Raw genomic sequence first — 25,194 nt, forward strand, 5'->3', positions numbered from 1 at the left:
TGCAGTGTAGAAAGTTACCCGTCCGGTACTTTGTTTGTTAAAGTTGACTCCAGCTGCATGATGAGATATGATCTTCCCAATAACCTTGTTTAGAAATAATCAAACCTAAATGTGATTAGTTTACAAATTAGGTTTCAGTTCAATGTCTCTGTATGTGCGGTATTCAGTTCTGCTGTTGCATCAGTGCATCGCTGTGGGGAATATGGTTTCCCTCTGTAAGTGAAGGTGGACCAACACAAACTTCTCATGTGTTCATGAAAGGAATACTCGTATTTCTCTGTGCACTGTCCTGCCACCATCTCATTTACCTGTCACTTCTGTTTACAAGTTACCTTATTTCTGAGATGAAAAAACGTCTGCCTTGTAAGCAGACACGATTGCATTCCCCTCACTTGTTAGCTACCAGAGTAATGGGCCTGAGCAGCAAGGCGAGTGAGAGAGAAAGCAAAGACATCAGACCACTTTCCCTGGAAGTGATGACAAACGTAACAGAGTAGGAGAGGTTTAGGATGGCTTCATGTTTGCGCTCTCCTCTACCCCACATACATCACGGGCAGGGTTCGAGTTACGTGGGAGCCAATGTGAGCTGAGCTCCCATAAGGAGGGGCCTGAGCTCCCACCGGACCCAGTGAAATCAAACATCTGTGGGGGTCGCTAATATACATTACCAACAACCATTATTTTGATCACAAATAATGCATTTTTCAATGTAATGAGTATTATTTACGTTAACGAGGTAAATAGGCAAACAAAACAATGTTTTCCAAAATAACTACGCATCGTATTCTCTCTTGAATGACAATATGCCTGCACTTCACCTCTAAGGTGCGCAATAAAATATTGCGCAATCTATGCCTGTGAGGCTGTGAACGTGCTGCGCGCGCCCGAAGAATGAACCGTTATATCAACAGACATTCAAATATATTTACAAGATACACACATACATACTACGAGTACCGTAGGCTAGCAGACGATTACCATGCCACCCAAAAAAAGGCCACTGCCGCCGACTGGGTCTACAAGCCTGGCTAGTTTTGGTTTTCTCACAAAGAAACAAAAAACAGCTTTTGACAACCAAAATGTACCTGCTAGCGTGACAGCTAGCACTAACCTTGCTGCTACGGAGGATGCTGTCTTTGCTAGCGGACCTGATGCTGTTGAATGTGGGACCAGCAGCTGCACACACGTAGAAAGTTCCGAAGCGGAGCGGCATGAGGAGGCAGGAGGTACTGCTACAGAAGGACCGCCACTTAACTGGGGACACAATCAGTGGAGATCCTGGAAAGAAAGAAACCCCTGGCTGTTTTCAAAGGAGGGTGGTCTTGGATGCCTCGTCTGTAAGGAAGCCAAGACTCTCTTACTTTCGGAGAAAAAATATGGAACGCATTTGGCGGATGCCTGGACCAATGTGAGTAGCCCTGTGCAGAAGCAGTTGCGGATTTGTTTTACATACACCGCGACTCTATTGCTCATAAACGAGCTGTTGAAATAGTGGAGCTCAAACTAAAAGAAGTGCTTCCGAAGAAAGTTGCAGAACTCAGCTCCAGCATGTTTAATGAGACTTGGAGTCTGCACCTCCAAGGTGCGCAATACATTATGCACGCGCGCACGCGTTAGTTTGAAAGACCCCCATAGAGCTCAGTTTATAACTCGAACCCTGATCACGGGCACATACTGACCTTCTGTAACATGTACTGTCAAGGTGAGCTTTTTTACCTGCTGTGTCTTTAATGCCCGTTCTTACTGATACCTTCTCATATGTTTAATTCTATCAAGTGTATGTCCACTTCTTCAACAAACTGATAATTTTGTGAGAAGCTGCAATCTTTATTGGTCTATAATAACATAGGTTGTTGTTATATGATTTGGCCACCTGACTCTCTGCCCACTCCCATCTCCTGCTCTTCACTCCTGGATGATTTTAGGGGAGGTGCTTTGGGTGGGTCCCTCATGTTTATGTATCACTGTGCTCCCTATATCCCGTCGCAGCCTGTTCCTTCCAGGGGACTTGAGGAGAAGGACATTGTTGGATGTTGTCATGTCCGCATGGTTTCACGTACATCGTGGGCTCAGTTAACCAGAGCCGCGGGGGTTTGCATGACATTGTGGGGACACTCTTCGCCTGTGTGGACTGTCCTGGATAGCTGTTACCGTCGCAGCAACAAAAGCACCTTGCTGAGATGGGCGTGTACGGAGAACGCGGGGAACATTTGGAAACCGGACCAAACTGAGTTCCTCCTCGCAGCTCTGTCTGGGACACTTCTCCCCTCTACACCGTAGTTCTAGGTCTCCCTCGTGATGTGTAAATGGATTAATGTGTGGCTCTGTGCGATGTGTTTCTGCAGGGCACTGAGGATAAAGTTGATGGAGTTTAACTCAATACGTGAGCCCGAAAACTCAAACTGGACGGAAATCACCAAGAGTAACTAAAAGTTGTTTCTATTACTTAAATGTTTATAATGTTGCATTCGGAGTATTTTTTTGGTTTCTAAAAACACACTTTTACTCGGAGTGGTGTTAACCCCCCCGGCCCCCCTCCCACATCCACCTCAAAGTCATTCAATTTGAATTTAAAGTGTTTATATTTATTTTACAAAAATATTTACGAAGCAACGTTGAGAGGAGGATGGACCCTGCCGGCGGGAAAGTGGGCACGGCGACGTTGGCCACCGGCGGCGGAACCGGCGTTAGTGCGAAGGCACCGAAACATCTGTGGAGGCAGCAGAACCAGCCCGCGCTCTCTCCACTCCACCACGCGCTGGTAGTGCGCAAGAACGACCGCGTGAGACAAAGAGGCTTTTCGGACACGGAGAGATACCTCAAGCCGAGGAACATGGACCGGACTTACGCTGTGGACACGGGGCACCGACCCGGGCTGAAGAAATCCAGGATGTCGTGGCCGTCGTCGTTTCAAGGTCTTCGACGGTAAGGGCAAAGAGGAAAACCGCTTTTGTTCGTCTTGTGTGTCCTTCTAATTCCTCTCGATGAAGATGGGCGTTGTGTGCATGACAGACGCGCGAGAGCGGATAAGTATTTTTGCCTCGTTTTGAGTCCTAACTTTGAGCAGGTTAAAACATTTTTTGGTTAAGCCTATGCTTGACTTCTGTATAAGATCACTTTTTGTCTCGCTCTGGCGAAAACATTTACTATGTAGCGCACACTATGAAAGAAAGAAAGGATGGATAAAGTACATGGTGGGTAAATCCAAGGTAAAAAAAACAATGCAATATAGTCGCAAAATGATCTTCACTTTAGAATTGTGTATGCTTTTTTCACACCTATACACATGCCATCTAATAACTTAGATGTTTTTAGAATAAAAGAGTTCACTGGCGCATACGGTTGACTGTTCAAATTAGGTCAGAAAGATGTGTCAGCCCGAAAAGAAGAATATGCATGCATTTGTTCAAAATCAATAGGAGTCTTGGTAAACACAGTTATCTTATTGTTTTTATGTTCATATCTATCGTGAGGGAACTATATGTGGCACATGAAGAGATGCACTAGAATGAGAACAGATACTGATGGAAATTAAAGGTAGGCGTGAACCAGATGCAGGTCACAGGGATTATTCAGTCCCTTTATACCTTTTTTAAATAGTGTTAAATGAGGTTCTAGCGATTAATACCACTGAGCTTTGGGATCATTGGGTAGCCTAGTGTTTCTGTTTGTCAGTGAAATTACTCTCTGCTGTGTATGAGGGAAAGCGATACAATAGGAGGGCTTTACATCATCACTAATGCAAGATGACCACATTCCCTGAAATTAACCTCACAGTAATCTGACTCACTACAAATGACTACTTGGATAATGTTAGTGCATGTATGACAAGTGCTGTCTCTTTAGACATTGCTTGCACCTCAGGATTTATCAGAGTTGATACGATAAAATGACAGCTGTGATTTGTGCAGTAATAACAGTTTTAGTGAAGGCTACCTGCATAAAGACAGGCACAAAAGCAGCTTTGCACACTGACAGCCCGGATGTGTGGGGAAATGTTTCTGCTCTAATTACTCACTGGTTCTGGGAAGGAAGGAGAAAACAAAGACAAACTGAATTGAAATCTGAGAAGGTCACCTCAGATCCCTAGCTTGAGTGATTGTTGCAGATGTAATCTTTTGTCAAATGGCTTGCTAGTTTCTTTCTTTAAAAAAAAGAAGTGGTTGTAGATATGAGTGCAGTCTGTAGGAGCAGTCAACTCAAGACTGCACAGTGGCTTGCATGGTCGACAGAATGGTCCCTATCACAGTGGCAGAACAGTCACATGGAGAAGAAGCCAGAGAGAAAGAGAGGGAGGGAGCGAGCGATGAGAGCACAGATGGAAGTGACATTGCAAAGTGGTGTGCTGGACTAAAACACCCATGTGATGTTAAAATGTTGCATTGAATTCATAATGTATTCCAACAAAGATTGAACTGGAAATGTTCATGTAATTCAACCACATTCAAGATTATTCAAACACTTTTTTCTGATTTGCTTCAGGGGGGCAATTGCACATAGATTAACCCAAACAAATCAAATTGTGCACAGGAGGCTAATTATGTAAGAGGCACATTTCACTCCAGCACATATTCAGGAACACTAACAGCAGGCAAAATCAAATTTGACCCCTTTTACACCATGATCCCAGCACACCATCATTTGCAGTTGGTCGATAGTGTTATTCTTATTTCAACCTCTCCTGCCTTTGGGACTAGCAAACTACTCTGATCATTGTCCACAATAACAAAGCAAGTGATTACGCGATGCACAACATATTGCAAGACAATAGGAGCAGCAGCTGTTGTGTGAAAGCAGAACAGCTGCAGTCAAAGTGTGTATAGTAAAGGGATGCAGCTCTATCTCAGAGTTACTCAAGTATTTTCTTTTGGTGTAAATAACATTCCACTGAAACCTTAAAAATAGCACCTTAGTAAGATAAGGAAGTGACACATTTGTAACATTTATAATCCGTTGTCATAAAAACAACAGTGTTTGGCACATTCCCTTATTAATTGTGTTGATCAAATACCAGAATCTTCCCCCTTGGCGTTGGATTTAAAGGCCTTTGACAGATTTTGCAAGAAAGACAGCTATTTTTTCTCTATACTGAAATCGTTTAAGCATTTAAATATAAAGGTGGCGCTTTAGCTTGTGTTCACATTAAGGCTCAACGTTTAATTGACTTTTCCAACCAACAAGGGATCAAGTCACATTTCTTCATATAGAAATCTTGGCATTGAAATCATGTTTATGCTGGAAGTAAGATAAACAAGACTTATTTAATGAGTGTAACAGACAGATAGAAACAACTTCTAGGGGTATGTCCCCTGTAGGAGAATAATAACATGAGCCAGCTACTTGCTCAACATACAGCTGACGTCAATCATGCATATGGAGAGAGACAGCACATCTTTCCCCCAGATGACCATGGATGTGGCTGTGTGTGCCTGAGCGCCTGGTGTGCCAAGGTCCAGCAGCCCCAAGGTAAAACACATCACCCAAATGTGTCACAATGTAGGCTAGGCCTGGGCGCTGTTCAAGGCGTCTGTGAGACCTCAGCATGAATCTGGAGCATCCTTTGAAGAGGAGATGGCAAGCTTCCCATTTCTCTCCAGCTGCTTGCCCGTCCCTGCCATGGGGGGCTTCTTTATCTGTCACTGAAGAGAAGGATCATGACTTTTGTTGTCTCTGTCAAATCAAATGTAAGATTGGATGATATACTGTTTGGACAAGTGAACACCAAAACAAAAAAAGATAGAGCTTGTAAAGAGAAGGGTTGGAAGGTTCTCCGCTTGGACAATTTCTCTCCTCAGGAGCAGCAGATTGGAAAACGTACCCTTGCTCGCCCCTACTATGCTGTTTTTAACAGCCGTTGATTTTCCTTCCGCCAGTCCTCCTCCTACTGTGACTGACTACTGGAACTTGGCAGTGAGGTTTTTAGCCAGTATGAAGCATAACCCCCGGCTGTGTCATTAGATCCTAAGGGTGTTAGTGAGCGAGTCAGAAAATGCTATTTGGTACTTGGCTATATATAACCACAGCCATACTTGCAGTCATACTGCATATATTGCTACAGAACTGGCACGATACACATCTACTGTATGGCTATACTCCCAGGCATGTGAAACATTTCCAGAACATGTTTATGAACACATGCTAAACTTTTAATCAACAGAGATCAGCATCACACACAATGCGGCTCGGGTAATGTTTTAAAATTGTGAGATGTTCTTCTGTGGTTACTGTCACAGTATGAAAGGCTGGCAGAGTTGATAATTATGTGAATGCAGCGCCTTGTCTGGGTCTTATTGACCCGTTCATTCAGGAGGAACAAATATGATGAATTGGAAATGTTCCTTAGGCGAGTTGTTTGACTTACCTTGGCTTTGAAACAGGAGCAAGTGCAAGTCATTGATGCAGACAGTTTAAGGGAAGTACATTTTGGTCAAACACGGAGTAAAGCCACAGCAAAAAAGAGCAAAAAAGTCATTTGGAATTTGTTATTAGGGGGTAGTGCTGCAGCCTTGATCCTTATCGAAACGTCCTGATATGTTTATAATAGTATCGTGGTTGTAGATGTACAATTAATATCAATACTGAAAAGACTCGTATTGAATCCAGAAACTTTATTTGTTTTATATACAGCTATATATACTGAGTTTCTGCATGAGGAAGGGATTAGATTTCTCCCCCACGTCAAGTTTTTGATGCATCTGGGATAGGTTTCCCACATGCATACACACGAAACAAATGCATGCGTAGTAATGGATGGAATATGGTTATATTCGATTCCTTTGTGGAGGAAATATGACACAAAACACTCATGGGAAACCATACAAATCCATGCCACTTGACAGCTACTCAGGAACCATTAGCCAGTGTACAGTCCCTATTTCAGTCAATCTTCCTGTCAGTGTCTTATAATTCCATCATGAAATGACCTGCTTTATGTTAAACTCTGTTCAAAAAATGTCCGTACCTGCATCTATAACACCAGAGTGCACCATAGAACACTGACCTTGTATTCTAGATGATTTATTGTATAAATATTCAAATCAGATAACAAATACTTTTTATTGCTTCATAAAATTGAAAATAAGACCCAATAGACCTCTTTTAAATAACATACAATACTCTAAAGCAGGGGTTCTCAAAGTTTTGATGGGTGAGGGCCAATTTAGGTACCCAATATTGGATTGAGGGCCGCTCAAGAAAAAACGGAACACAAAATAATTCAAAAACAAATCCTTTCTTTATTGTACTAACCAATTACCGCAACTCGCGAGATGCCTAGTTGCCATGCAACCAGTAGTCTAGCAAACTTTCCACAAGCTGTCATTCATAATTTAGGAATCACAACCCAGGGGGCGCAGTTTTACCATTCTTAACCCTCTGGAGTCTAAGGGTATTTTCTCGATTTTTAGATGTTTTCTTAAATCACCTTTTTAAATGTATTTCTTCTAACATGGCACCCCATGTGTTAAATATCAAAATGTTCAGGACAATCTCTGGTCTTGCTATATATACATATTACTCACCTTGGAGCACTGTTTGATGAGATAAGTAGCTCAAAAGCTTAAAATGTGAAATCCGATTTTTGGAAAATCTTCAAAACTCTTGTGAAAACACAAATTTACTCATGTGATCGAATTGTTTTGGTGTTTTAGATTTGGTTAAGTCCTAGGATCACAAAAGCAGTGTAATATTTGAATTACACTGTATATAAATGTGTTATTCATGTTTAAAATGAAAAACATTAAATTAAAATTTTGAGTAAAATAGGTGTTTATCACTCTACTTTCACCACAGCAGGGACTGAGATACATTAGGACTCAATAATGACTTCATATTACATACCAAGGTTCATGTGATGTGTACAAATACAAATTGAGCATTCAACCTTTTTTTTTTCAACCAACAATTTATTATAAATATGTTTTTTTCAACCAACTATTTATATAAATATAAGAAACTGGAAAATCTCACTATTTACAATATTGAACATCAGAACTTTCAACCAACTATTCATTATAAATGTCAAGACAGTGTCAAGGTCTTTGTCTGTCTTCCAAGACAGTGGGTCTGGCTGCTGTGTAGGTGGGGGTGATGGTGCATGGGCTGCTGTGTAGGTGGGGTGTACAAGTGCTATACGAGACCTCCACGAGACCTCCTTGCTGGCTGGGTTGAAGGTGATGGCTGTGGTCGAGCCTTTGTGCTGAGGTGTATCTTGACCTGGTGGCAGATGGAGGTGGAGGCAGCTGTATTGATGATGGTCTGCTGGTCCAGGTATTTCCAGTTACTTTACATTCAGTATAAAATCACAGACACACATAGGCTACATCTGATTACAAAGTCTCATCTGTACAGGACGGTAAAATAATAACAGGCACACATATAAATAAATCTATGACAAAGTCTCATCTGTACAGAACAGTATGATAAAATAATCGATGGCAAAAACATGCAGTGATTCCCGCAGAAATGAAATATACTTTGGGGGAACGACTGGGGGGGGGGGGGTTGATTTGCGGGCCCCCCCCCCGTGAAAAATGTTGAGATTTGTTTTCTCAATTCCTGCATTCTAGTGAATTTTCATAGTAACACTGCACTTCAGACAACCTACAACTGGTGATGGTGTCTAGGTCTTTAAGTGTTAAACAGCTGAGAGCAGTCACTGCTGTTTTTTGTGGTCTTCTTTCACACACACATCTTACCCAAGTGTGTATGAACATCCTCACAAACCAACAAAGAACATGATCTATATCAAATTTAAGACAGAAAACTCCACACTGGTATCTGATCGTTAATCACCGGATAACTTTATTTTAACTATATACAAACTGGTGAAATTTAGGAGCGGGGCTAGTCCTGGTGGGCTACCCAGGCTGAGTGACAAGGTGGCATCCAGGAAACTGAAATGTGCAGGTCACTGCCATCGACACCAGGAACTTCCAGCTGGCAAGTTAGTACTCTGGGAGCCAACACACGGGCACCGACCAAGAGGGCGCCCCACGCCAACATACGTGGAGGTGCTGAGGAAGGATGTGGGGGTGGAAAGCTCCACAGAGCTGGCCGGGTGTATGGAGGACCGTGAGGATTGGCGAACCCGTTGGCAAACTCGTCTAAGGACGACCTAGTAGTAGTAGTCCTTGATTGGCTCAAGTTCACACCTTTTTAGGGGCGGGGCTAGTGATGTTGTCCCGGGGATGCTTAGGAGTTGATAAAGGAGATAATCCCACTGACGTCATCATTTGATTCCAAAAGTGGGTCTGGACTCGCGCCCATAGAGGCTGTTTACCAGTATAATGGCTCCCCCCAAAGTATAATTTATGGGTGGCTCCCCCCAAAGTATAATTTATGGTTTTTTAAGTTTTTTTTACTCACTGAGCACTCATTGCCACCAATGCAAATGCAAATGAGTGCTCACTGAGTAAAAAAAAACAAAAAACACACAAATTATACTTTGGGGGGAGCCATTATACTTTGGGGGCCCCCCAAAGTATTAACATGCTGTGGGAATCACTGACATGTCACTGTAAATGTCTCCGTTGTGGGACGAATAAATGATTAATTTAATCATCTACACATGTAATCTCACTTTTACACACCAAAGTAATGTTAACACAGAGTAAACGTTTGCTAATGAAGAGTCTATTTTGTCCCAATAAAAAGTTAATGACTATCGATAACAAATATATATCAATAAACCTATTGTTCATTTTCGCGGTATTCCCCACACATTGCCAGTACACTATTACTGTAATATTTACACTTACCCATGTCCAAATGGATCCTTGTTGTTGTCTTTGTATTCTTCTTCTTCAGAAGAGTCGAAGACTTCAGGTTCTGAGGCTCTATCTTCACTGCTGCTAGCGAAAAAAATCTCTAGCGAAGTCGGCAACTGTAACGTTTTTTTTAGCCATTTTATCTGTCTCTCTCTCTCTCTCCTCACTAAAGGAAACTGATGGGAGACACGTGGTTTATGTTTTTTTTACTTGGTGGGTAGGCCATTAGTGATTTCTCGATGTCCATTGGTCATTTCAGACCATGATGGCTGCCGGCCGAGATTTCCTTGACGGACACACAAATCCACCAATCCCACACAGTGTAAAGTCAAGCTGCTTTGAGCGGCCATATTGGCTGCTGTGCCCTGGTTACAGTCTCACAGGAGATACCGCTGGAAAGCTACTCATTCTAATTCTTACTAGATACAACCATGGAGGATTAAAATATAACGCATGCATTTCAGCGTGTCACATTAACTATCGCGGGCCGCCAGAAACATTTCCGAGGGCCGCAATTGGCCCGCGGGCCGCACTTTGAGAACCCCTGCTCTAAAATAAACGCATACAGTGCACCTTAGTGCCAAAGAAAGCATTTTCTGAACAATTTGCAACAATGTTTTTTTAGTAATTTACTTAAACTTTATTGTTTTAGTCCTACGCCTAAAGGTTTAAAAATCTTGGTAAATGTTGTGGCGGTAAAAGCATGCTTCATACATACACATCATGGTTGCCTTGTATATTTTTGCCACGGCAGTGAAAGTTTAGCAGCTTCTGATGTAGGGCTGCAACAAACGACTAATTTGATAATCGATTAATCTATCGATTAATGAAACGATTAATCGACTATTCGGACTATTACTGTATGCCTTGCACAATTTCTCAAGCGCTCTTATTTAGCCATCAACTTTTAGATTTAGCTTGAGGTTGTTTTAGGCATGTGGAAACTAACAATGAAGACAATAAAGATGAATACTTGATTCAAAAATACATATTATTAAATTAACTAAACAAATTGTTTACAAAACTAACATTGCTTTTTATTTAAATAAAATAAATACTATTTCACGTCAAAAGAAACAACAATGTTTTAACAAATCGTATTAAATAATGTGATGACAGAATTGTAAACAGAATAGCTGAAACTTTAACAAAATAAATAACTCAGTTTCCTCTAATCATTAACCCATGTTTGTATCATGTAGTTAACTCCGTGTGTTGCTGCTAGCATACATAACACCTGACGTGGAAACGTTACTCGTGGATGGGGCTACAGAGCTGCTAGAAAGACAGTCGAACCCGGTGCATTCCTCCGTCTGGATGTGGAGCACTTTTGATAAATGTTTAGACAAATTGCCTGTGTTACCGCCCTTACATGCTAAACTCTTATTGCACTTTTGGTAACGAGCATTCTCCACATCGAGACGGGTAAAGTTTAACCACACCTTGGAGCGCGTTCTCTCCGCCATCTCCTCCGTGTGTTGCTGCATGTAGCAGCTGCGTGTGTGTAAACTGCCCCGCGCCCTCGCACACAGACGGGGAGAGAGATCTCGTCTGATCGAAAATACATCATAGACGCATTTGTTTGTCTTTTTGCATATTAGAAACGAGTTGGCGACACTAAGACGGCGATATAATGTTTTTGTAGCAATAATACATGACATATATTTTTTAAATGTCTCCAGTACCGATACAAAGACCAATAACGTTGGAGCTTAACGGCGCGTAAAACACATGTGATGACGTCACCAACGAATCGACGACTGAATTAGTTGGCAACTAATTGGTAATCGATTTTAATCGATTAAGTCGATTAGTTGTTGCACCCCTATTCTGATGCTTCTTTGTGAAGCATGCAATGACAAATCTGGCTTAAAGGTTGCTATCAATCTCAGTGTCACATCATATAAAATGGTAGCAGAAATAGCTTTCTGTGTTCTCAAGTTATTACAGACAGTTCTCTGATCATTAAATGACCCAACTACTCTCAATCACAACTGCATAAAAAGGGAACAAATACAATCTTGCAGGAGTAAAAGCAGATACTGTTGAACATTTTATTCCTAACTTATTTTGGACAAATCTCTTGTGGTGCAGCACTGCTGTAAGACACACAAAGTGGGCTGCTTAGGGAACATATTTGTCCAATGTGATAACTGGAACTGCAGGCCAGTGATTACGACTGCCTCTAGGAAAACATTATTGCTTCAGAAATAGGGATATCTCAAATACAAAACAGAGCTCCAACAGCGTATTTCAATCAGGGAAGATTGGCCATATAATTATCAGCAGGAACAGGCTTTTTTTTCATTGCTTTCATCTGGCTTGCCTTTCCTCACTGGTCATCTGCTAGGGCCAGGCTAATAACATCCATGGAATCCATTTTGAAGGACAGCCTTGGAAACGGCTACGAGCCAAAGCCTCTCTAGACTGCCTGCTTGATGCTGGGTGATTCCCTGAGCTCTTGGCAGGCTGTGCTGATCACATTACACTCAACAGGGGGATAAAAACTCTAGCTGTGCTAGTGACTGCTCTGGTCTACAGACTGCTGGTAGCTTTGATAAAGACCACCGTACAGACGCATGAATTATTGATTGTTTCTGTCAGGTTATCTGTATGAAATCTGTGTATCGAACTAAGAACACATTCATTTATTGACAGCATTAATTATTAAAAGACACATGGTCTTGTTAGGGAAGAACTCTATTGCATCTACTTATATTAATAATTGCTAAACTTGTTTTCAAAAAGTCATGAACTACTGCAATGTAAAACATTGTCTACAGTATGCCATACATGAGTAGGTATGTGTTTTAATAAAGATAATAATAATGTTGTATTGAGCTGCCTAATTTTCAGTTTTCAGTTTACATCTTTTAATGGTTAATTAGTAAGGAATACATTGAAGGACATACTGTATGTCTCTTTTTACCTTTAAGATTGGATAGACAGATGTTGTGCTGGTGATCAGATTCTTTGTGGAGGTATTGGTATTTATTATCAGTATGAGCGGGCAGGAGTGATATTGAAAAGGGAAAAACAAACAGTTCATGTCATTTTTCAATGGCATGCTGACAAGTACACGCATTACTGAGCAATGCATTTCCTCCCATCCAGTAATATCACATGGCTGCAATTGGGTTGCAACCAATGGGCCGTCGTCTAATACTAACCACCTGCAAACATAATTCTGCTGACAATAAACATCCTGATAGCAAGTAACAAGGTTTCACGAACAAGAGCAGTATTTCTAATAAAGCGTTGTGGGAACTGTCAGTCCCATGCATGGTACTTGGTTTCTCAGATTATTTCCCTCAGCTATTGATTTTCCTTTTCTTCCTTTGTCAATTGTCTTTCTTTCTCTTTCAATCAGTGCATTCTCTTGAGACATATATTCTTTTCCATCTCCTGACTCACTGACGCAAACACGAATAACAGCATTGGTTTGTGCACATACTGACAATAGTAACTCCCTTGCTTTCATCTTCTCCCTCCATTTTCCCTTTTGTCTTTTTCTGCATCTCTTTTGTTGTCACACTTGTTGTTTCTATCTATGGATCCCCCTTCCCTTTTCAGCAGATTGGTCCTGAACATATTGATAAAAGAATATGTGCTACATTGCATGAATGGAAAAAGCAGAAATTGAGGAAAGACGATACAAAAAGGTGCGAGGTACAGAGTAGGGTTTCTTGATAATGGCAAGAATAATGTTGAATTATTTTGGAAAACACGCCCAACTGATGACATGCATAAATAATGTAGGGGTCAGCATTGTTCCTGTGGATTTACTGTGTTAGAAAAGCAATTTGCCATGCGTCATATTAAATCAGCTGTTAAAACCAAACCGGCAGGCTGCAAATAAAGCTTGTTTATTCATATTTATTAAATACTTTCCAAAATTGAGTAAGAAATTCTGCTGAACATAATAATGGACAGAACAAAAGTGGATTGTGCGTCAGGAGTTTTCTTTTCTTTTAGGGGTAATCCACTGTACCTGACATGAATTCAAGGTGAAATGCTTAACTGAGCATTTACAAGCCTGCAGGGTGAGTATCTTTGATATTGAAAACATTTTAGGTGGAGTAGCAGTTTAAGAATGTGTCTTATGAGATGACTTCATGTTACTGTGGGGATTTGACTATCGAATAAATCAGCCCAGAACCATTTGCTTATTAACAGCTGATGGATTTTGTAGCAGACCCATGGGAAAGAGTAGAGGGGCTGGTCTTAATGGCTTCCATTACAGAGCCATTAGTAGAAATGTTCAGATTGTGTAGCGATCTTTGTTTTTGCATCAACATAGAGACTGTGAAGCTGTACATTATCCAGGTCTGCTTTGGTTATCACCTTGAGAATGACTGAGCTACACCATATATATAATGATGTGGACACATTTTTTTTCTTCCACATCATTATTGTAAATGTTGGGTAAACCTGGACTGTATTTTTCGAAGTAATACTCTCAAAAACACTTTGTATTAGCTGAGAAAATATATATATGATATTGTAGCTCTGGTATTTCGTTATCTATGGTAGAAACATTTAATTGACTAAACCCTTGCAGTAAAGTTGAAAGGTGTCTCGGAAGAAGTGTCAAACTCCTCGGAAACTTCTTAAACTACTCCTACTTCCAAGCCCACACAGGATGAATATTTTGTATTAAAAATATTTTGGGTTGAGTGCTATTCCTTTAACTTGTCATGAGCATGCAAAAATGGCCAGTTTTTTCTTTTTGCATTGGTGCTTTTGGTCTTTCCTTTTAGGTTATACGGTTCCACTACCCGCTGTCACATACATTCAGAAGTGTCTGAACAATAGTCAGAAACACCCACTGCAGCTTAGTGGTCCTGTTGTGTCTGTTACTGTTGACCTCTATTAGCCGCTATTCTACTCTTCCATCCTCTTTGCTGCTATTAACGGATCCGTCTGTTCATTTTAAATCTTGCATTGCAACAGGCTCCATATGCAAAGTGTCTCTCCTGGCCCAGTTGTGGCACGCTGACTGTCTCTCTGCCTGAGTTTCTTGTTGAGTTTAACATTGGCCATCTGCATTAATACTCACTTCTGTCTGGGCTATGACTTTAAATGTCCATGACAACAATTTGATCAGTCTGAGCCATGCCTTGTGAAGTCTGAATCCAAAGACGAATATTTTGCCATAAACATCACAAATGTCAATGTCACTCCCACGGAAAGTAGGGTCTAAAAACCGCTAAGTAATGACTGTCGCTTTCACCTTTCACAGACGGTGTCTCGACAGCACACCTTCAGCAGCTTTTCAGAGTAGATGGAAACTAGTCCCTACCTGCCAATCTTATAGAGTGGGAGTAATAAGGATGGAAAACCTGAGGAAACCAGTGCAACCTTTGAGTCCCCAGTAGACTAAATGTTGACAATGACTTCCCCGCCTTCACTTGGGCTGTGAATATGCACAGCACAACTTCAGGGCCAGTTGAGCATTAATTGGATTTATTAGGTTGGAAAGAGATATGTCCTGTATTGAGGTGAAATATAATCTGCCTGCAATTTCCCTTAATGCTTTCACGGAAGTTCACGGTGCTCATTTGGGACATAGTCGCCATAGCTACAGTAGTTGGGGTGTGCTGATTTCATTAGTGATGAGATCTCATGAGGGTGATTTGAGGAGAGTGAACAGAGTGCAGGAAAGAGGAGTATAGGGAGATTATTTGTGGAGTGTTGAACAATATGACAAAGTTCTTGTCAAAAGTAATTTTAATCAAGAGCTTAACTGGGAGCTCACTTTATTGAAAAATATGCAGCATTTAAAATGTAAAGTTGCCCTTTGAAGCTTTTGAACACTACTAGTGCTTAGGGCTGCTCGATTATGGCAAAAATCATAATCACGATTATTTCGGTCAATATTGATATCACGATTATTAAATACGATTATTCATTGACTTTGAAAACATCCATTTATTGAACTATTAAAAAACATTTAAAACATTTTTTTAACAGTATCTTTGTAACAGTTTATTACCCTGAACTTCAAGTATAATTCAACTGCAAAGTAATCTGCTGAAGCCACATATTTTTCAACTTCCCCACGGCATTTGTCATATAGGGCAGGCAGTGCATAACTGGTGAAATGATGCCGAGATGGCATCGAGTAACGCTTGTCCATAGTGTTAACCAGTTGCTTAAACCCCTGGTTGCTAACCGTGCTAACTGGGCACATGTCTTCATCTATGTAGAATGTGATGGCATCTGTTATATATTTGTGTCTGTGCAAGCTGGTTGAGTTGGCCGTTGCACTGTAAAGCGCGTCCTTAATTGATGACTGTGAAGTGGTGGATGAATTAGAGGGGGCACGCTCGTGAACTGTCAACGGGGGGGCGGGGGAGCCTGTCAGCGCTGAACTCACACAACTATTGTCACTCACAACCTGTCCGAGAGGGCTTTTAGGGAGGGGCAAAAGCGCACGCAGCAAAATAATCGTTTTATTTCGATTACATTGTTTTCGTAATCGTTGCAAGACAAAATAGTAATCAAGATTAAAATACGATTAATTGCACAGCCCTACTAGTGCTATGTTGTAGTCATGTTTTTGCAAGTGGGTTCCTATTTTGTTTGTAATTTATGAGTGCATGATGGGGCACATGACAATGCAATATACACTCCCGGCCGAAACGCTGTAAACATTTCACAATTTGAATGTTAACGAAAATCGGCTGTGCCTCAGGCATGCACACAAAGCATTTTTATGAGAAACACAGTTTTTCCACTCATTTGAAAATCATGTCAAGAAAAGTTTGCATAGCAGTTTGTTTTGTGCAAGGAAAGAGTCGAAGAAGGCGAGCCAATACAGGAAGCGCAGATGACTTGCTAGTTGTGTCACACCTTTTTACTTGGCTATCTATGCACCCAGCAAGGCAGGGCAAGGGAAGTGTGGTAGTCAGTATACTTTTTTCTAAATGCAAGAGGTGATATAAAAACCCCTGATGTGTCTGCAGTGCTTCTTGGAGCATCAAATGACTGTGCCCTACTTCCATCCCCTCCCTCCGGTATGCCCTACCTGTCTCTTTGCATCATTTATCCCAAGATAACTCAAGGCTCAACATGTCAGATATTCACCTTCCAAAAGCTGCAAAAGTACAAACGTTGGAAATGGAAACACAAAATGATAAACCTTGACCATTTGAGACAGAATTGCTTTGGTAAGTAATGTGCTGCAAAGAGTGTTATATTATATACAGTATTCAGAAATCAGCAGTTCCTAGTCTTTTTTTGCAATGGTTATGGATGCTGACACTGAAGGCACAAATTACAAGTTCCTCTTCTTAAATCTACACTTCATGCAACGTACTGTGATCTACAGGTCTACCCTCAGAGTCTGCTTGACTTATCGTCACCATGCTAGCCTGACCTGAAAATCTAAAACCATGCCATCCCCATACAGTAAGTGCACCATAAGAGAGTGAAATCTCATCGGCATTTTAACCCATTTTCTTCTCTTGTCCTGCTCCCTTTGTCAAACACACCCACTGCCAGGACTCGCACTAGCTACGAATGGGCCGAGGATATATGGAAGGAGATTAGTTGGATTTATGTCACATTGTTGAAAGATCCGGTACATTTACAATAAGAGTATACTTTTTCTAACAAAACAGCAAAATACAAGTAGGCATTGGAGAACTTAATATCTAACACGCTGCTTCAGCACTCCTCTTACCAACTTTAGTACCTTAAACATATCTTTACAGTACACAAACTTGATATCGAGCGCCCGTGCCAAAATGAGTGAGGTATGCCCTCTAGCATATTTCCCCTGAGTCAGAATTTAATGAGACTGCAGGTCTGTCCATCATATTGAATTATTGTCTTCTTTTTGCCTACAACTTTAAAAAACCTGGTTTAAAACTTTAGGGCTTGGTACATAAATATTAAGATAATGATTTTCATAACCACCAAACCTATTTTTATATACTCCTTTGTGAATTAAATAATTGAAACATAATACACAATATATTTCTCATCTCATGAGCAGCATAAAGCTGGTAAGTGGTCTTTCTCCTGCTGCTTTTTTACTGGGTTTTGTCCTTGCCTGCGTACGCTCAGTGTTCCTATCACAAGGGCATGACGCTGATCCTGTTTCTAAAGCATTTCATTATTTTCTTTATAGTGAGTGACAATGTGTGTGACATTTAACCAAGCATACCCTGACCTTCTTTGAGTTTACTGGGTTAACTGAGATGTATAGAGAGCAGTGTTTCCGCCAGACCAGGGCTGAGAGGGCATCTGCCCCGAGGGCGGGGGGTTGTGTGACGTCATGCCGTGTCACGTGACTTGAATTTTGAATTGAGCCGTCCCTTATAGATACTATCTCTTTACGTATTAGTGATCATTTGGCTCGGCTCACTAAGAAGAGCCGGCTCTTTCGGCTCGTAAACGGCTCTTAATTTTACCACAGTTTACCACGGAGCCTCAGTTTCGCCGCTGCGAGGCTCCGGTGCTCGCAGTTCACGCGCCTGCTCCGCTAGCACCCCCCGTCAAGGCTCGCCGGCAGTACACTTTCCGTCACAGGAACACGCTTTGCTGGCGGCAAAAAGAATCCCACCAGACTCCTTTGCCCCTCCAACAGAGGGATGTCCTTGTCCTTTTTCGTTTTCGTAATTTCAAGCGATAAAAACTCTCGATCTTCTCTAATTTTTTTCAGGGCGTTCCGAGCTGAATAAGGGCGTCAAATGACGGCAAGACGCCCCCCTGGCGGAAACGCTGATAGAGAGTGATAAAATCACAAAGGGCATTTCAATTTATAACATGTTCTTCAGAGTGTGAATCTTTTCAGCTCACTCTTTACATACAACGACCCTAGCCTCTATATCTTTATAGTCTCTGTTGGCTTACGACAGAATATGTGCGTGTGTGTGTCGGGGGGGCGGGCGTTTTGAGATACAATGTACAACGCAGCTTGAGTAATTTTGTTACATAGGACATGATACCCTATATATGGTGGAGAAATTCACTTTTTGAGAATTTGTTTAATTATGTAGCTATGGTTGTCACTGATTGGTCACCATTGAGCCAGAAGATACATATACTAGACTTATAACAATAATATTTTTTTGTTGCGCAAATAAATAGTTAAATGTATTACGAACAAAATCCTAAATTCCTTGCTGAAGTGGACATTAAGATGCACAATGCAGGTTTCAGAAATGCATATACATTGTTGTATGCTTTATTGAGCTTTGATCGGACTTGGTTTAACGATTTATACGCACATTTTTTTCTTGTTATAATTGTTTCGTGGACATCTTCTGTTAGTGCAGACCACACTTGATATTTACCAACTTGCTTCTCTTTCTCGTCCGTACCTATTGCTCTCTGAGTGTTTCTAGTCTTTCCGAGAGGAGAGTTGTGTCTAACTTTCCCCCCAGTGTTCTTCTGTCTCTACTCCCTGGTGTCTCTGAGTTGTATCTGGTGATGTATAAAGCTGTATAGATGTGAAAGCACTCAGGATTAGGGTTGGGTATCGTTTGAATTTCCACGATTCTGATTCCGATTCCGATTCCGGTTCTTAACGGTTCTCAATTCCGATTCTTTGAGGGGCAGGGTAAAAAAGTGATACATGCTTCTTCCACCAAAAAATTACATTTATTCGAGAAACTTTTACATAGGTTAGTTTACAGTAATATTCACATTAATCAGTCTGTTTATATTCACTGCTATGTAACTGTAACCTGAGAACCACTGAAGCTACAACAGTCCAACTTTTAAAGGAAACCCCCCCCCATTTAAAAACAGTTCTTGTTGAGAAAAACAAGCATATCTGCCTTCTCAGGCATACCGGGAAGAAATGTTTGAACATTTTAAAGTAAAATGCTTCAATCTGGTGCACTTTAAGCAGAATTACTAGAGACTAGATCTAGGGGGTACAACTCTAAACACCCAACCAATAACCTACCATAGCCAATAACAAATACATGTGACGTATTTTATTTTTGTTGTTCATTCATATCTTATTTTACTATTTTATTTATGCATATTTTTGTATCTCTCCAGTTTAAAACGATATGTCTGGTTTACTGTCCTGTAGTATACATTGGAATGATTTCAAACCTGTTTTATCCCAATAATTATAAAGGAGTGCCTTGGAAATATGTGTTTACATAAATTGTGATCAAACCGTTTGAGACCCACTGAGATAACTTAGACTAAAGTGAACTATCTAAACACTCAGAGTCCTTTACCTCACTGAGCTGTAGTTATCAGCCTCTCAGTCTGACTGGAGAGGACTCTCCCTCCACATCATTGTAGAAACATCTTCTTCTTCCGTTAGAGCAGCTAGCACCAGATGCTAATAACAACAGCGCGTACCGGTGCACCCTCCCTTTCTCCCTTGCTCGCTCCCACGCTCACTCGCACTTTGGCTGTGAGCTGCGGGCGCCAGATAAGCCAACATCCCCCATTTTCATCACTTACAGCGCCCATCGTACAGGGAAAATGAAAAGTGTAACCGGGATGAAAAGGGTGTTACATTTACTTAATTATGAATGTTGTTACATCAAGGCCGAACATTAGGATGAGCACCAACGGTCAAAACTTTTTTTTGTCAACGCAGCGCCTCCACAGATCTGGCACCCTAGGCGAACATCCGCCAGTGCGACGGGCCAGCCCTGGTCTCAGGTTACGCTGTAGGAAGTGTAGGTACAACGCTACATTTCCCGCCCCGCCGCAGTCATACAGTAGGCTACGGAGAGAGGCGAGAAACATTTCCTCAGGCATCGAAAAGCGGAACCGAAATTCACATGTCTAAATGATGTCGTTGGAATCTAAATGTTGGAACCGGTTCTCGGTACCCAACCCTACTCAGGATTTAAACTGCACCTGCACATGGTGGCTATAAACCACTGTCCCTAGGGTGCCACATTACCAAGATGCATTGCAGCCGCATTGACATTTAAAATGCTGTTGCTGTACTGAAAGCAAATATGGGCCTGCCTGGATGTGAAGAGTTTACTTAGTTTGGCAAAACTCATGGTGTCATATATTTTAGGCCTCTCTATTTCCTTTTTTCAACTGATGGAACCAACAAAAGTTTAATTTCCCCCCGAATGGAATTGCATTAAGGTGTTTAGAGTAGTGGCTGAGGCTGTGTTTTTGCAAATCAGAATCAGTATACCTTTATTCGTCCCACAGAGGGGACATTTACATTTGTTCCAAATCAAATCAGTTAATGCTAGCATTTTTTCCCCTTACTTTACCTTAAAACTGTGATTCTAACAGCTTTTAGCACACCCCTCATTGCCAAACCAGTGGCAAAGTGCAGTTTTTATTCTTTGCGAGCCAAGACACAAAATTAAACCTTGAAAGCCTTCATGTATGTTAATTATTGCCTCTTTGATCTATAGTATTTAATCTAGTAAATTTTTTGGCATTTTCCCCTGTTCTCTGATAATCTATGGACTGTAAAATTACTTATTTGTATTATTAATCATATAAAGATCAGAAACGACAACTTTTATTTTGGTTTACTATATTTTTGTTTGACTAGAAGAGGCACCATCAGAGTTTTTTTTTCACATGTTTTTTTCTGAATGCAAATGTCAAACACTGATGTCTCTGATCAAAGCTGAAAACATAATTTGAAAGGATTGTAATGGTGAGTTGTTGGTTTAAGCCAGGGGTGCCCAACCTTTTTTGAACCGAGAGCTACTTTTAAAGTTGCCAGTCGGCCGAGATCTACCAGTCCAAATAGAGAGGCGTAGCCATTACTGACAGCCTACTACCAGGTAAATACACACTTCTACTTGTATAAAACTGACCTTTGTACGATTAATACTTCATAAAATACTGCAGATCCTTTATTTTACCTGTTTCTAATCTACACACATACAAGTATTTAACTGAAGTTACACAACAGTGTTGTTGATACAGAGTTGGAGTTTATTCACTACATTAGTCACTACAGTGGGTAATGTTTTCAAGAAACATTGAACAGTGCTGCCACATATGACACAGGGAAAAAAGAAAATACTCTGAACCATTTCTTTGCCATTATATAAAAATAGTGTTGCTACAAAAGTATAAATTAGGCTTACTAATAAGACAACTCAGATCTGAAGCTACACAGGAATCTGCTGCCAAAGTGCAATAAAAAAGACAAAATTAATAGAATCAAACCCTTTTTTTGTTGCATTTTAGTAGAGTATAAAAAGAAATGCCTTTAAATAGGATGCAAGCAACACTGGTTTCTTAACCTGAATTGATGATAGACTATAATCAATTTAAGTTTGCATTCTTATACCATTTGGTACAATAATTATAATGAATAAGTTCAAACAAACTAAAACTTACAGCTGATTAATAACGGTATCTAACTTGAGTTTTTATTATATCAAAAACCTGTTGAAATGCTACTGTTATTGTTACTGTCCCCCAAAAGCGCGTCGGCAGCCTCCAGAAATGCTTCTTTCACAACTTCGCCGTCTTTGAAAGACTTCATGTGTTACGCAAGAACGTGACTGACACGTTAAGATGCTATGCCTATGGTAGCAGCCTTGCTCTTGTTGTTGGGCCTGGTGAAAATGGACTGCTGTGCATTTAGCTGTCCTTTCAGGCCCCTCCCCTTTTGGGAGCGTCGGGCAGAATTAGGAGGGAATTCCGTCTCGTAGCGTTTGTGCACTGTTTTGAAATGCCGCTCCTAAATTACCCTTCTTCGATAAAGCCACGCTCGCATTGCAGATGAGACAGATGGACTTTGAATTGGAATAGATACAAAAATAATCATCCTCCCACTCGGAGTGAAAATTATATATTTTGGGCTTTTTTGCTTCTGCCATAATTGCGGTCTTGTGTGTGTGCGGACTGTCACTCCTGTTGACACGGACAACGTCAGCGTAATAGTGCCCACTGCCCACCAGCCACGCCCCGACACATGGGGTCACACCTGCCAATCACAAAGCTTTGATGCGTTCAAGTGCATTATTCTGGCACAGGAAGATTATGTTACAGGACATTAACGATAAAACTGAATATTGTTGTTCTATTTTTAGACACATCTCGCGATCGACTGGGAATCTGATCGCGATCGACTGGTTGGGCACCCCTGGTTTAAGCCATCATGTAAATAGCTCAAACACGCTATTGATTTTCTCTCAACTTATCTCAGTTATGGTCTGGAGTTATTTTGCTCATGATAACATTCTACAGTGAGACCAACAAAAAAATTGATTTCCACACATAGAAACTTTTCATTGACACAGACTTCAGTGTTTAATTCAGTAATAATGCAAAGGATTCACAGAGTTTTAAAGCAGCAACACATTCTGCCAAGCTCTGAGAGCTGAACCATTCTGGAAATTATGAAAATGTGGTTGGATATCAAAGTTGACACCAAGAGATGTGTTGCGTCATGCTGGTAAAGTGAAGCTGCCAGTGGAGGGGTTCAGGCAACAGTCAAACGTTCTCCTCTTGATAAGGGTCTGGGGTCTATAATTGGAAACAGCCTTGTCTGTGGTGTTGTTCCACAGAGGGAGAGTAGACACAGACCTGGCAATGGATTAATCTGCTGTTGGTGTATTCTTGCTTTTGCTCGATTTCTGAATTTCACATTTTATAATGCCACTTCGTAAATCATATTTGGCTTCATGGATAAAGAAAGGAACATGGATGTTTCTAATGACACGGTATGTAACCATTCAAGGCGGTGTGGTTTAGTAACAACATAGGGAGAGGCCTACAACATGTCTACTGTGTTGGGTCTGTTCAATAATATGCATTCTCTCATATGAAAACAGTGTTGAAGTTTTTTTAAAGTTTAGTACACTTGACATTTATCTTATCTGCTCATTCTTTACTCACCACTCAAGCCATTTGCCCAAGTATACTGTTTGGTCCCCTTCAGAGGACAGACTCAGCAAGGGATGTCAGAAATGCCACAAAAGTCTTTAAAACCATGAAAAAACATTGAACTATTTTTCAAATAGGATTAATTTAAATTCAGTCCCCTGACTAAATAGCTAAAGTTTAAACTCACACTGTCATTTAAAAGTGGATGCAAGGACAGACTCTTGACATTTGAAATGTCACAAAAGCTTCATGGCACTTGATGCTAGTGGCTTTGAAATTACAGAGTACACTATACAGCAGGGTGGGATTATTATCATTATTACATTACATTACATTACATTGCATTTAGCTGACGCTTTTGTCCAAAGCGACTTACAATAAGTACATTCGACCAGGAAGACACAACCTTGAAGAAAACAGAATCATATAAGTATATCAGGTTTCATAGAGCCAAACATTTCAAGTGCTACTCAACTGGCTTTAGGTAATCCAGTCCTTTATTGGTATAAAAGTGCTTCGTTAATCGTTCTAACGCTCGAAGTGGAGTCGAAAGAGATGAGTTTTCAGTTTGCGCCGGAAGATGTGCAAGCTATCTGCCGTCCTGATGTCAATGGGGAGCTCATTCCACCATCTTGGAGCCAGGATAGCAAACCCACGTGTTTTCGCCGATGGGAACTTGGGTCCTCCTCGCAGCGAGGGCGCAACGAGTCGTTTGGCTGATGCAGAGCGTAGTGCACGCGCTGGGGTGTACGGTTTAACCATGTCCTGGATGTAGGAAGGGCCAGATCCATTCGCAGCACGGTAAGCAAGTACCAGTGTCTTGAAGTGGATTCTAGCAGTTACCGGAAGCCAGTGAAGGGAGCGGAGGAGCGGAGTGGTGTGGGAGAATTTAGGAAGGTTGAAAACCAGACGAGCCGCTGCATTCTGGATGAGCTGCAGAGGTCGGATGGCACATGCAGGTAGACCAGCCAGGAGGGAGTTGCAGTAGTCTAGGCGTGAGATGACGAGAGCCTGGACCAGAACCTGAGTCGCTTTCTGAGTCAGCTGGGGACGTATCTTCCTGATGTTGTAAAGCGTGTATCTGCAGCAGCGGGTTGTAGCAGCGATGTTTGCAGTGAAGGACAGGTTGTTATCTAGGGTCACACCCAGATTCCTTGCAGTCTGAGTCGGGGAAACAACTGAGGTGCCGATGTTGATTGTCAGGTCAAGAGTTGGACAATCTTTTCCCGGGAGGAAGAGCAGCTCAGTCTTGTCAAGGTTGAGCTTAAGGTGGTGAGCAGACATCCACTGAGAGATGTCAGCTAGACAAGCAGAGATGCGTGCGACGACCTGGGTCTCTGAGCGGGGAAAGGACAGAATTAATTGGGTGTCGTCAGCGTAGCAGTGGTAAGAAAAACCATGCGGGCTAATGACTGATCCAAGCGAGTTTGTGTACAAGGAGAAGAGGAGGGGACCAAGAACAGAGCCCTGAGGGACCCCCGTAGTTAATTGACAAGGGTCGGACTCAGACCCTCTCCAAGTCACCCTGTCATGTGACTACATGACTTATGTTTTCATGTAATTAAATGCTTATGTCTTTAGTTGAGGGCCTCATCCAATACATTTGCAAATAAAAGGC

The 25,194-nt window shown here is 41.3% G+C and overlaps 1 protein-coding gene across 2 annotated transcripts in view; it reads left to right on the forward strand.

The window, feature by feature from the left end:
- Positions 1-25,194, forward strand: part of pde4d (phosphodiesterase 4D, cAMP-specific) — a 185,473-nt gene that overhangs the window by 26,770 nt on the left and 133,509 nt on the right. The window contains exon 1 of one of the 2 annotated variants that reach the window (XM_034234813.1): positions 2,627-2,925. The exons of the other annotated variant lie outside the window; for it this stretch is intronic. Within the exon in view, the coding sequence (XP_034090704.1) occupies positions 2,627-2,925 (299 nt within the window). Of the gene's footprint in view, positions 1-2,626; positions 2,926-25,194 lie in introns of those variants that run through there. 2 annotated transcript variants of the gene reach the window in all.

This window comes from Gymnodraco acuticeps, unplaced genomic scaffold (genome assembly GCF_902827175.1).
Source record: "Gymnodraco acuticeps unplaced genomic scaffold, fGymAcu1.1, whole genome shotgun sequence".
Classification (NCBI taxonomy): Eukaryota; Metazoa; Chordata; class Actinopteri; order Perciformes; family Bathydraconidae; genus Gymnodraco; species Gymnodraco acuticeps.